Here is a 14029-nt window from a genome sequence, read left to right as displayed (position 1 = left end):
AATCAAAATTTTCAGACTCCCAAGGCATACAGTCCTAAAAAGTTTCCCAGTACTTCTGCAGTGAAATGCTTTAAGAGAATCCAGGCAAAGGGACTTCCCATTAACTTCTAAGAAGAGAAGCCAAAACTCCTCCATACTGACACTCATTTACTCCATGTGCAATTGATTTCCCCTAGTTAAATCAGCAAACTAACTTTCTTAAAATCAAACAGTTTTCCTGCTTGAGTGAGGAACATAAAACAATCCAAGTCTGGATCTTAAAGTTCAACTGACTAGGCTTCTTCATCATAAAATATTAATCACGGCACTCTTTCTCTGCTTCCCTCTGAAATACCCATTATTGGCTGCAGTTAGAAAGGGACCCTGAACTCAGACAGGTTGGTGCTCTGATGAGAAGGCTCAGATCATTTTCTCAGGTGACAAGCTGCTATTTTGCCCAAGCATTGTAGGCCTTAAAGCTTACCAAACCCAGTGACAGGAAGGAAAGCAGGGAAAGCAGCAGAGCCAGTAGTTTTCTTTCCTCCATAGCCCTTTGTCCATAGCATGGAGTAACTCACAACTATGCTGAAATATTTCCTATATTAACATCTCTTGATGTGGCTTATTTAAATGAAGGGTTAATGATCTGGTGGTCCCTCATGGCCCTAAGGACTTTAAAGTTCAACAAGAAAAATACCTGAACAAAGCAGAGTTTTGAGTAACACTTTCTTTCAGATTGGAGACAAATTAGATACTAAGATGCTTTTTTACTGCTTGTGAAAAAAATAGGCTTATAATTTAATATTATTTTATTAATAAAACTTTCCTTACTTACATTCAATCAAATAAAGATAATTGAGACAGACAGATGGTCTCTAGTGACTCATTATTTCCCTTTATAAACCTTCTACTCCTAATGAAAACACTTTTGGAAAAACAGTTTAAAAAACTTAACTCACAAGAAAAGCCAAACAAAAACCAAATCATTGCTATAAATTTTAAATTCTTTGACTTTTGAAATTCCTGTGAATTTCACAGAGCTATGAATTAACTGTGCTTTACAAAATACTGTGTTCAGAACATCTCATGTTCACTGAAAAAGGGGAATATTTTACAAATACTCCAATATAATTCACAATTTTGATGAAAAATTCCTCATAGTACCCATCTCAATTCTTGCAGGTAAAACAGTGTTTTTAAAAATCTCCTCAGGACACAGGAACCACAAAAACAAGGCATATTTTGGTAGAATTACTCTACTGTGACTATGTAAAACTGTTCCTTTCTCTCCATTTTGTTTTGATTTTTATTTGCTTGGTTGGTTTTGGCCAATATTTTTCAGACAATGCAATTTCAATCAAGATTAAGACAATTCACCTCAAAAAACCAAAATAACCATTACCGATGCAAAAAGATTCTTGGGAATACCCTGTTCTGGCCTTCCCTCTTCTCCCTGTCTGTTCAACACTTACTTGATTGATACCCTGGCATCAGTCAAGTGGGTCCCAATCTAAATTCTTTATCTCTCTTCCTTCCATGTTCCTATGTCAAGACAGTTTGCAGAATTCATCAAAAATTGTAAGAGATCTACATAATCCTAAGCTTATTCTTGTCTGGTTTGTGACAGAGAAGACCTGGCCACTTCAGAAATCTGAATACCTCTGAAAAGTATCACAAGGGGTTTTGTCATTGTCAATGTTTCCAAAAGCCACCAAATTATGAAGCAAACAAGTATCATAACCTCCTTCTGAAGAATCCCGAATGCAAGCAATGAATTCTTTAACTCAATAAACAATAATATGCTCTCAGAAAATTCCTAAGAGGACTTAGATAGTTTAAAACACCCTAGCAAAGGCATAAGGAAAACAGTAAATATGAACAGAGTGTGCACAGAGCTTGATTAATCCCCATTACAAATTAACGGATCAAGAGACAAATGAGCGCATATATTTGGTGATGCATAATAATTACTTCAGGTGAAACAAGCTGTAGAAGTCTTTAGCAACATTCCACGAACAGAAAATATGCATTAGTGACTGAACTAAGTTCTATACCTGCCTGATGAACACTAATCAGCAGGCGTGTAACTTAGAGGCCCAGCAGGTGCAGGGAAAGCTGGAAAAGCACTCCAGTTCCTTTTCATTATGAGACCATTCTAAAAATATGCATCAGTATCGGCAGGCACGAGAAGGAATTACAAAATGGCATAGGAACTGGGTGACAAGGAGGCCTTCAAGAGGGAGCAAAAGACCCAGAGAGATTGAGTTGAAAAACACAACTGTACCAAGATGATAAAATTGCCCATGAAACTATGGAAATTATGACTCAAAGAACAAGAAAACCTGAGAAATTAATTCCCTTAAAATGAAAAGACAAAATTTTATTTGTCTTGAAATGCTGTGAAAGGAAAGGTGATCCTTCTCCACAAATCCTGCCATGGCCCAGACCACCAGCAATGTTCAAGTCCCGGCTCTTGCTAACTTCCCCGCAGGCATGGGGTACATATTCATGCCTCTTTCACAGACCCCATGTAGCTAAAAAGGGAATAGTAAGACTTGATTTTTTCTCAAATGTTTGCAAGGATAAATGCTTGAGGATTAAGGCATGCAGATACTGTTTATTTCATGAGTTTTATCTTATACTGTTTTGACAAACAACTATAAGCTGCAGAATTATAGCAAATGACTATCTGCCATCATTAAAATTGAAAGAGATTAATTTTTCACATTTTAGCTGTCACGTAGAGGTTTGTCATGTAACACTTCTTAATTTAATTATACAATATGCTATATATATCTCAAGAGTTCTGCAACAAACATAAGATAATGGACAAAGTACTGAATTGCTCCACCTATTCAGAAAGGTGACTTCAGCACAACCTGAATCACCAGTCAAAACTGAAATTTAAGCTTATGATGAGATAGAAAACCAGCAGCATGAAAACACTCCAACAATACCAAGGATATGACCAACTTACTTTTTGAAATTATGGCACCCCAGCTTGATAATTTGGTGTAACAAATGCTATCTACAAAACCATTATTTTTTTCAATTTCATTTCAGCCATTCAGAATTCTCCCTTTCAGCAATGTTTATTGCTGAAATCATTTCTGAACCTCTTGAAAACACCTAATTTCCTCTCCTCTTGTTTCCGCTATGCAGCTCTCAAGTTTTATTCCACTGGTTTCCAATGGAGATTACATATTTACCTAAGTGTTGTTCAGAATTTAGACTGGTTAAAATAAAAGTTATTTCCTAAAATGTCAATGGGACCATGACCACATTCAGATACAACAGCACAGGCCATTACTAGTTTGTTATAACTGCAGAGAAGAAAAGGATTTATTCCACCTGGCTTCTTTAGTGAAGGAATGCACAGGGAAATATTGTAAATATTAGCAATGGTTTACACTGTGTATAAGCACAGATACAAAATCTACTACAGGATATAGCAAAATAATAACCTTACCACTCAATACTGGAGGTGACACTTAAAACAAAGGAGATAATTTTAGGATTATATAGTTCAGTCAAATAGTTATTTATTGAGATATATGATTACAAACATCCTCTATCTTAAGACATGAAACACTTGCAGTACAGAATAGAAACCAAAACCCAGATTTCCCCCTTACCCTTACATTACAAACAGCACAAAAATTCCTTCATATTCATCAACGAGTGTAAGACATTGTCATGCTCAAATAAGTGCTCTGGTAGGTGAATCAAATGCAATTTTAGGGTAGGAAAGGCAGGAGGAGGAAGAGATCATGGTGATGAGAAGCACAGTGCAGAGGCACAGCTGGAATGAGAGGTCAGTCTTGTATTGCATAAATTGGCAAACCACACTTGAGCCAGCACCTAACAAAAGATGTTCCTACCTGCTAGGGAGCCGGCCCCTCTGAGCGAACAGCAGTTCTGTGGGTCCAGTGAGGTTCATCTCTCCATCCTGAAAGGATGCCTGGGAAGCACCCTGTTGAGAGATTTCAAAGGGCATATTGAAACTATGTACATAATAATCCATATAGAACAATGCTGTGTTTGTGGTTTTAAGTCTGAAGAGAAGAGAAAGTCAATCTTAAAATTACATCATCTCACCGACAGTGAGGACTAAAAGACCCATTCTGGATGGATCATCTGTGACAGCATTTGGAGAAACAGGAGGGTATCTAAAGTCCTGCACCTTGTGCCAGTCCCACCACCTTTCCACTGGAGAAGCTTAATGTCGTAAAGTTGTACTGCTTTACCTTCTTCTCTGCCTAACCTGAATGCCATTCTCTCCCACTCTGAGACACCTCCTTTCTCCCAAGAAATGACACTTGAGTAAACCCAACAGCTTTTTTTTGGGTGCTCTATCCCTTGGCAATGTTTATCTGGCAAAGACATATTTTCAGAGTAGCTTCCCAGAAAAAGAAATTATGCAGCCATTTGGACAATCAGACACAAAAATACAGTGCACACAGATGCACAATGCTAAAGCTCTTGAAAACTATTATTTAACTTTCTTTTGTGATCCTTGCACTCAATGTTTGCATTTTTTTCATACTGGGAGAGGGAAATAGTTACCAGTGAGATAAGACCACTGTCAGCAGATGATGTATTAGCTTTAACATACTGTACTTCATCCCAACCCTTATAGCAATAACGTAAACAAAGCAAAATCTGTAACAAAGACCTTTTTTGGAGAGGTCACTTCTGTCAACTGTGCAACAGGAATAGAGCTGGAAGACATAAATCTTCAGCTGTCAACACACTAAGAGAATTCAATTCGGAGCCTGATCCTAACTAGATAAAGGCTAAAGTTAATCATTATTTTTTTGTTGTTGTTGCAGTGGTACAGTTTTCCAGTGTATTCACTTGCCATATTAAGTTGTCTCAAGGCAAAAGGTAGCAATGCTATAAATTAATTTCAAAGAACAAAGCCAACTAGATAGGTAATTTAATTTTCAATAAAAGTTCTGCACCAGTTATTAGACGTTTCAGCTTCTCTCAAAATATGAGGTTCTAAAGGTTTGGTGTTTCCGGTCCCTCAAAGATTTGTAGAACTTGTTTTTAGTTTCTAAGTATCAAGAGAGTTGGGGGCAAGTGTGGGTTGCCTTGTGCTTCAAAATCACGAGCAGCATTGCAAGCAAACCCTTGAGATATAAACCAAGCTGGACCCTTTTTGGTTTGCATGGTGCTTCTAAACCCATAATACTGGTAGTGATGCTCCTTGTGTGTTAATTAGAGCAGAAGCCAATGGACTTGGGTTCAACTGCAAGACCAATATAGTTCACTCAAAGTCAACTTCTGTCACTAATAAAGAACCACTTAGAAAAGCTGCGCATTGAGTATGTGCCATCTCTTCCAATCACTTTCCACAGTGGAACCACGTCAAGGAACAATTCTTGTTATATGAAGTATATTCCATACTAATCTCATAAATCAAGAGTTCGACCTCAAGCAGTGCATTACCAACAGAAATCAGACACACAACCTTCCTACATTAAAATTTCATCTTGACAAAATCTTTAAAAAAAAAGTCTTGGTAGGAGCAGATGTTGGAAGCAGACAAACCCTTAACAATAATGCTCACAACAAAGCTAACCTCTGTTAGCTGGCCACTGAAAACACTGGTGCTACAAAGGCTCTTCTTTACGGAAAGTTAAATATAGTCACACCATGAGCAGATTCAGGGCTGTGATTAACTAGACCCTTTTCTCCCAGACACTGGCTGCAACACAGTACATGACACAGAACATGCTACTCATGCCTCAGAACTGTTTTGCCATCTGAAGCCTCCCTTGCAGTCTACACAAGCAACATAAGCTATGCTACTTCTCTGTTTCTGGGCTTTTGGTTACTGCTGTTTTTGCTGTGCTGAGGTTACATCCATGCTTGTCTCCATCTCCCACTTCTAGGGAAACAGATTTCCCAGCAATGATAAACACAGAGATTCAGAACACAATCTTGTATCTTGTTTCTGTTGACGGATTCACAGATTTTTTGACCAGAAAGAAAAAATTTTTAATCAACAACTATAATCTCACACTTCAATTTGCTGTGTGGCACAGCACAACATTGCTAAGAGCACAATTACACTCCAAGATAAGCAAGAGGTCCTTACAGAAAGATGGCAACAAACAGCTTTCTTTTCTGCTAAAGGCCAGACCAGCAGAAAGTATCTTGAAGTTTGATAAGAGGATTGTTATAGATACTAGAGGTATCAGACCTTTGGAAGAGATCTTCAAAAATAGATTTATAAACATGTCTCTCATGTTTCAAGGCATGATTGTTCCAGTGCCAGAAAATAATGGGGTAACCTTGTGAGGCACCTGACAGTCATACACATCCATATTTTTATCTTTCCACAAGATAAACCTTCCGTGAGGAATTACAGGATGAAATGTGGAGTCCATAACACTTACAGCTTACATTTTTTGTTTATTTTATTTGTGGGTTTTTTTTGGGTTGGTGTGTTTGTTTGTTTATTGTGGTGTGGGGGCTTTGCTTGTTTAAATTTAAGGGTAAAAGCTTCTAAACAAAAGTTATCCTCTCCTAACTGGAGAGAAGTGTGCTGAACGATTTCAGAAAAAGCTCAGTGTCAGAGGCCCCCTCCTGCACACCACTGCCTGTTTAGATTTGCAGGAGTATAGTGCTCCCACATATCACAGATTATCACATGCTCAAGTCAATAAACACAAAGCCAGATATATTTGAAGGCTTAACTGATCAAGGAAACATGAATCATAACACTGACATTCTAAGTGAGCTCTCTGAGAATGACATTAGAGCTCCAGTCACGTAACAATCACTATAAATGGACAAATTCCTTTCATACTTGAGCATTACATTAGAAGCACAGTAAATTTAAACAGATCACCTCCTGACAAACAAGCAAAATAACAGCAAACCAACAATGCACAATTAAAGACACTGTCAAGAGACAATGATCCAATACACACAAAAATGCTCAATCTCTTGTGCAATTTTTAAAGACTGATTGTCAGTTTCTCAATAGTAGCAGAATTAAGGACTAACTGACTAACAAACTTTGACTCAAATTCAGCTAACACTGTAACAGATTTATAGTGACAGAATTGCAGTATTCACTTGGGATATAGGAATAAAATAAAAAATGGTGTGGTAAAAACGAAAGCCAAGGAAGCATATGCATCTAAGAACAGTGGAAGTTTTAAAATTTATTTACATAGGGATAATTTGAATTAAGCAATTCTTCTTAGTGCCACTAAAAGCATGTTCTTCAAATTAGGGGTAAGTAGAAGAGAGTGATTCTAATAAATAGCCCTCTGCAAACAACTGTAATCCAAATGCCAGGAAGAGTCTTGTATTCATTATGTGACAGCTCTCAAGTTAGGTAAACATGTACATGAAGCAGCAGGAGTGACAGAGTACGTACCAGTAATGACATTTTCTACTTTGCGAACATCCACTCTTCTCAATTCAACAGTCAGCATGGGCAAATGTTAGCCCCAGCAATAAACATAATGAGTCAGTTATAGTCTTATTGAGCTTAGGGAGTATGGCCAAGTCTACAGTCTTTTTCTTTAATTTTTGAAAAGGCTTGTTTCACAAAACCCACAAAATATTGGAGGAGAAAAGCAATAGTGGCACTTTTGGACACAGACATGAAGGTATCCTTTTTTTTTTTTGCTAGAAAAAGAGACAGAGAGAGACAGAATTGACTGAAAATGGTCAAACCAATCATTTGTATTTAAAAGGATGCAGCCCTGAGCAGCCAACGCAGCAGTAGCTGCCTCAACATCCAGGCTGCCCACCAGTTCCACAGCTCTTTTTCCTCATTATCACAGCAACCCAAAAAAATCTGGATTTTGGTATCTCCAAAAAAAACTGTACTAGTTTGTTACCATTTGTTACCTAAACTCTGGCGAGAGTGTAGTTTTGAGTTCCATTTTAACTAAAACTAAATCTTCTGTTGAGGTTCTTCTGCAGCTGAAGTTTGCACATTCACTCCAGAACAGACTATACCACCTAGCTCAGCAAGAAAACTTCAGAAATATTCACAGACCACCAGTGGCTATAGAAAGGCCCTAATTCACCTCAAGTCTGGCAGGCTCAGAACACAATCCATTCTTACGACAAGTAAGTTTTCAGGTAGCATAAAATTGCCAACACATCATTTTTAGGAAAGCTGTGTAGCAAAAACCATCCTATAATTGAAAAAAGCTTATTATACAACAGCCAACGTAAGAAAAAACCCAAAATAGATAAATTTAAAGAAAGAGGACTCTAAATAAAGAACTGGAGAAAATACTGAGTGCAGGATACTCTCAAGAGTATAAAATGGTCATCAAACACTAGCAATAAACTTGAAGGAAATAAGTAAGATCTATTAATAGAATAAATAAATATATCTACTCAAAATAGGGCTCAAACAGTCTGGTATACCCAAGGGAAAGTATCTTTATCTGAGACTTTCTTCTAATGACAAAGTTAAAAGTGAAAATGTATGTCTGAAGTTCCAGTTTCCAGGACTGTATTCCCTGAGGGCCTCAGCCCTTTAAAACAAAGGAAAAGTATCCAAATCAAAGAGCAGAAGGTCATGGAGCAGGGTGGCAGGCTGCAGAGCTCCCTCTCCCTGCTTGGCCAACAGCAAACCTTCTTCCAAGAAGGTTCAGTAAAAGTTCAGATCCCACCAACATAAACAGTGAGATGCAAGGAAACCTGGGGGTGAAAGGGATGCTTAGTTTACAAATGCAGGAAGTGTCTCATCTACTGCTCTCACAACAGACAATTTTAATTACCGTATTTAAAAATTGAACATTTTTAGCAACACTTTCAGGATCATGTGAGCATTTCTGACAGCCAGAATGAGTTTAAAAAGCCATAGCACTATATTTAGCTTTAAAAATCAACACTTTCATAAATATTCCCAAACCAATTAGCCTGTGTTATAAAGTTGTTTACCTTTACCTAGAACAACAAATGCAATACCTGGCATTGCCTAGAGAAGACCACATAACTCATGGAACACATACAGAGAAGCCCTTTGTTGTTCTGGAATAATATAACCAAGCACAGGTTAAAATACAGTAACCCTATCTGAACCAAAGTTAGACATATCTTGCTGTAATGCCCAGCAGTAACATTCTACACTGTTTTCAAGTACTGGCCAACTGTACATAGCTTTTTAGGTCCAAAAGGCTTCTCTGTGGCTCACTTGGTCTGTTGGGACAAAATGTAAGTTGTGTGTTCCTGAAATGGCTAAGAAACTTCGTTCAACCACAATAACCACTGCCCTTCATTATGATACTCTTCAGCCTCAGTTTGCAAGAAGAAGAATGCAGCACATCACAAGCTTTCAAAATATTTCAGACTGAAAATCAGTATCTCTCCTCCTCCACTGAGCGTCAAATTCACAACAGGCCTAATTGAAGATGTGGCATTAAAACCCTTCATAGAGAAAACATTTGTTTTATCTTTACAGAGTCAGATTATCCCTAGGCCAGGGAACAATCTGGCAAGGGAAATACATAACAAGCTATAACTGTAGCAGTAACACCTCTGTGTAGGAAAAAACTTTTTGTATCTGAGGAATCTTGGTTTGGACTGGGACAGAATTCATTTTCTTCCTAGTACCTGGCACTGTACTATGTCTGGGATTTAGTAAGAGAATGATGTCGATAAACTACTGATTTTTTGGTTGTTATTGAGTAGAGCTAGCCCTATGTCAAGGACTTCTCGGCTTCCCATGCTCTGCCAGAGAGGGGGTGCACCAGAAGCCATAAGACAGCACAGCTGGGACAGCTGAAGGGATACTCCGCAGCCTAGAACACTGTGGCCAGGACATAAACTGGGGGAGCTGGCTGAGAGAGGCCAATCACTACTCAGTGATCAGGCTGAACATCAGTCAGGGGGTGGTGAGCAATTGTGTCAGGCATCACTTGTGGTTCTGGGTGTTGTTCACTCATTCAAGGACTAGGTATGAAGTTGGTGTCAACATCTGCATTTCATTTGCTTGGCTAATCTTTCATTACCAAGATAATAACAGACTAACTTCCAATCTTCCAGTCCACACAGCTTTACATAACACCCAAAACTGCTTCCTAAAATATATGCAAGAATGGTTTAGTATTGCAAAGGCATGCATAACAATGCCTCAAAAAATTCCAGATTAATTTTTTAATTTAACATAGCTTTCCTTTTTTTCCTCCTAAATAAGCATAATAAAATATAATTCACACTGCATTGCTAAAATCAATACATCAACGGTAGAAACCAATGCAAAGGAGGCTAACTAAATGCTGCTAAACTGAAGGAAAAGTATTAATGTTTGTTACTGTGTATTTCTTATTTTTCCGGTGGTCTACTTGATTGAAATCACTGTGCCATAGAACGTGGGAAGTATTTCTAAACAGCTTACAATACTTCCATTTCAGTTACTGATTAAACTACATCATCCTCTCAACTATTCAGAATGAAATTAATTTGAAATGGATAATTGATGCAATTGTGCCGTATCTACAAATGCAATTAATCACTTGCTAAAGATGATTTTTAGGCAGCCAACTATTATGAAAATAAGAATCACACAGCCTCTTTCAATCTTGTCAATTGAAACGTATTCAACTGGACTGGTAAAAGATATTTTTCAACATAAGAATAGCTGTATGTCTTCAGATATTTTTAATAACATCCAAGTGGATTCATGTTTAATTAGCAGAGCACAAAGAAAAGCCATAATACAGTACGGCTTTTAGCAATTACATGACAGTTTCAGGAACCACAACAGCAATATTTTTCCCCTCAACTACCAATGGATTTCTTGAATATTGTAGTGAGTTGTGATCTTGGCATTTAAAAGACTATTTTGAACCAAGGGCATAAATGGACACTCTCCTGAGAATCAGTCTGGAGTAAGAAATTATTCCCCCAAATTGTTTGTAACAACTCTCTGCTGAGGGTCATCATTACAACTGGACTGCACTGGTGGATTACAGACTCTGTTCAGTGCAAACACTGAGCTGCCTGAAATCCCAGTCCCCAGCATGTCCAAGTACTCTGGCTGAGCTGGCACTGAAGCAGATTCAGAGCACCTGTATCACATGTGCAGTCCAAGGCAGTGCTCAGTATATTTAGGAATGTGTGACAGGAACGTCATGCACACACAGACACACATTTTCGAAGTTATTGCTTTTGCTTTAGCTCAGTGGTCCACAACTTCAGTAAGAATAACATGAGGGCAAATTCTCAGTAGCACAGAGGATGTGCTGAGCCATGACACCAGGGAAGGGGACCCAGCTCCTGGGCAAAGCGTGGGAGGCAACCTCCTCTACCCTCCTAATTATTACTGGCCCCAAGCCAACAAACACCTTGGAGTCCCTGCCTTCTACATTAGGAAGATACTGTTAGTATCAAACACAGCTCCCAGGGAGCACTAGAATCAGCAGGAACCAACACCAGGGGAGCTCCAGTTCTTCAGAGACACAAGCTACACCAGCCAGGCTTCCTCCACTGCGCTCCCATTGAGCTCTTCTGGACATGTTCAACTTCTGCATGTAAAACACACCTTGCCAACATGAACCTTCAAAATGCTCTCCCTGATCCTTCCTGCTATACCTACTCCCAATCTGTTTCATCCCAATCATTCAAATATCTAGCCAAGAACCACTGTCTGCATGGAAAAAGCAATGCTCTGTTTCCTGAAGTCCTACATAAACAGTAAATTCTTTATTATTAAGAGAACCAAGAATTACTTTAGGCCTGGGGATCAAAATTGTTACACATGATTTTGGCACGAGAACTTCAAGAATCCTCGTATGAAAAACTTCTCTATCACGGAGAAAAAAATTTCGCTAGTTATAACAGTACTAGAGAGTTCACATCTTCCTTGCATGGGTGAAGGAAGAGGTGCAAGCTGGAGTGCCTGAGTACTTCAATTTATGAAGGGCTGAGAAAAGGAGAAAAAAATACCTCAGTTAAAAGTCTCCAGAAGTAGCTTTCATACACATAAAACTCTGGACTTAGACCCAACATTTTTAACAATTTCTAGCCTGAGGTGTGAGCAATGTCTTTTCCAAAACAGCAGAATGTTGTCATCTCATTGCAGGGGCTCCATACTGTTGTCTCCTTATTACAAAAGTTTCATACCTTCTTGGTGTTTTCTCATGGGCATCTCCTCAGAGCACTGACTCTTTCTTCTTCACAAAGCAGCCAACTGACTCCAGTCCCCTTCTCAACCAGCCACCCCACTCTTTTATAGCACTCTTCTTCTCATTGCTTACAGCTGTGGTCTGTTCCAGTCAGGCCTGTTCCTAATCTTTGCTAATTGGCCCAGGTGCAACTCCTTAGGGTTAAGATTACATTCTACACTATCTTTTTTTTCTTATATTCTATCCCCACACAGCAGAAAGCTGCTTTTAAAAGCAGCATTGATAGTATATTGATAAATATTAGGATTTGGCACCTCTGCTGTCCAAGAACCAATTCCTAAATAAACGGAAATGCTCCAGTAAGGGTGGAAAAAAACTCCAAACCAAACAAGCCATATACACCAACACCAACCAAAAAACTACTGGAAATATAAGTAGTATTGTACGTGTTCACAACTTTAGAGAGCTGTCAATATTGGAATATTTACATAAAGGATGCAGTTAACTGGCCAACCATATAATCACTGGCACCTTTAAAAAAGAGGATACGTTTATTAGTACTCTTCCCATTTATCATGCTGGTTTTAATTGCCTATGAGGTCTCTGCCTGCACTGCAAGCCTACAGAGTCACTACAGAGCAGTATCAGGAGGATTTTGTGCCTGAGTCTGTAGTATTTGCATCTCAGCAAGATTATTAATTTGAACTAAGCCATGATTAGAGCACTTGAAATATTTTGGCTGACCTGCTATCTGCTAGGACATTAATATGCTCATTTTATTTACTTTGTGGTGTTTTTATTCTAGTTTCATATTTTAAGGACTTTTGCTAAATTTGCTGTCCAGAAATACATGGGTGGCCTTTTATTTATAAAGAATATTTAGCAGTGGTATCAACAGTGCAAGGCACCAAAGAAGCAGGTGTTTCCAAGCTAAAATTTGTGCTTTTTTTTCCGTATCATCCACTTAGAGACAAAAATATATATTTTTAAAAAGTATACAAACTTTGGACATCTGAGTTACTACAGAAATTATTTGTAAGCAATTATTCCCATGGCAACAAGCATCATTTAAAAGTGTACTATCATTAGCTCCACAAATGCACACTAGTCCCTTATTTTGGTTGGAAACCACCAGTGGGCAATTAATATTGCAAAAAACAGGAAAGAAATTAATGGTTCTACAAGAAAATCTACCAAATTTTCTCAGACCAAGAGAATACCAGCATGACCTTTCCTGGCTCAACTCACTGCTTGAAGCCTCCCAAGATCTTTAATTGACAAAACATTTTACAAGAGATTTGCAAACTACAAAGCTGCATTGTGACTAATTTCTTTTTCATTTAGAGAGAATCCACTTGTATTCCTTTTTTTAAAGTAACGAAAAAAATCTCTTAACCCACTATGCATTACACCAGGATAACTTCTTCATAAAAGTAGTACTTAGAGGACATCTAAATCTTATCTAGACAATATTATTATGATGCCACATCCCTACTTCTCCCACAAATAAAATCTGAATTTTATTCCCACCACATAAAGATACTAATTCTGAACACATAAAAAAAATCCCACAAACCTAACGCACAATAAAGGAAACTTTACATTTGTAATTGCGCTACTGAATCAAAACTTTCTGCTTTCATTACAACAATATGCCCTCAATATTATCTGAAAGGCTTCTAAAAACATGTATTACCTAAGAGTTCAACGTACAAGTGATACTTGAACCTTGCATCTCTATTCCTTGGAATAAAGTCTTTAATGACTTCACCTGTTTTTTCACCAAAATTAAATGACATGTGTCTTCCCCACCACCAATGACAGTGGGGGTTTCCAAAATTTAAAAATCAAATCTATTTTCAAAGTTAAAATGGGTCTTCATTAAAGATTGCATTTGATACTTTGCTGTTAATTCCCTTTATGAATAGCATGTATAA

The 14029-nt window shown here is 38.0% G+C and overlaps 1 protein-coding gene across 1 annotated transcript in view; it reads right to left on the bottom strand.

Annotated features, from left to right (window-relative positions):
- The window catches only part of PARD3B (par-3 family cell polarity regulator beta), a 372170-nt gene that overhangs the window by 225950 nt on the left and 132191 nt on the right, over positions 1 to 14029 (bottom strand). Inside the window, exon 7 of the mRNA XM_014306667.2 lies at positions 3861 to 3952. Coding sequence (XP_014162142.1) covers positions 3861 to 3952 — 92 coding nt within the window. The remainder of the gene's footprint in view (positions 1 to 3860; positions 3953 to 14029) is intronic.

This window comes from Geospiza fortis, unplaced genomic scaffold, assembly GCF_000277835.1.
Source record: "Geospiza fortis unplaced genomic scaffold, GeoFor_1.0 scaffold112, whole genome shotgun sequence".
Classification (NCBI taxonomy): Eukaryota; Metazoa; Chordata; class Aves; order Passeriformes; family Thraupidae; genus Geospiza; species Geospiza fortis.
This window is presented reverse-complemented; position numbering and strand designations above follow the sequence as displayed.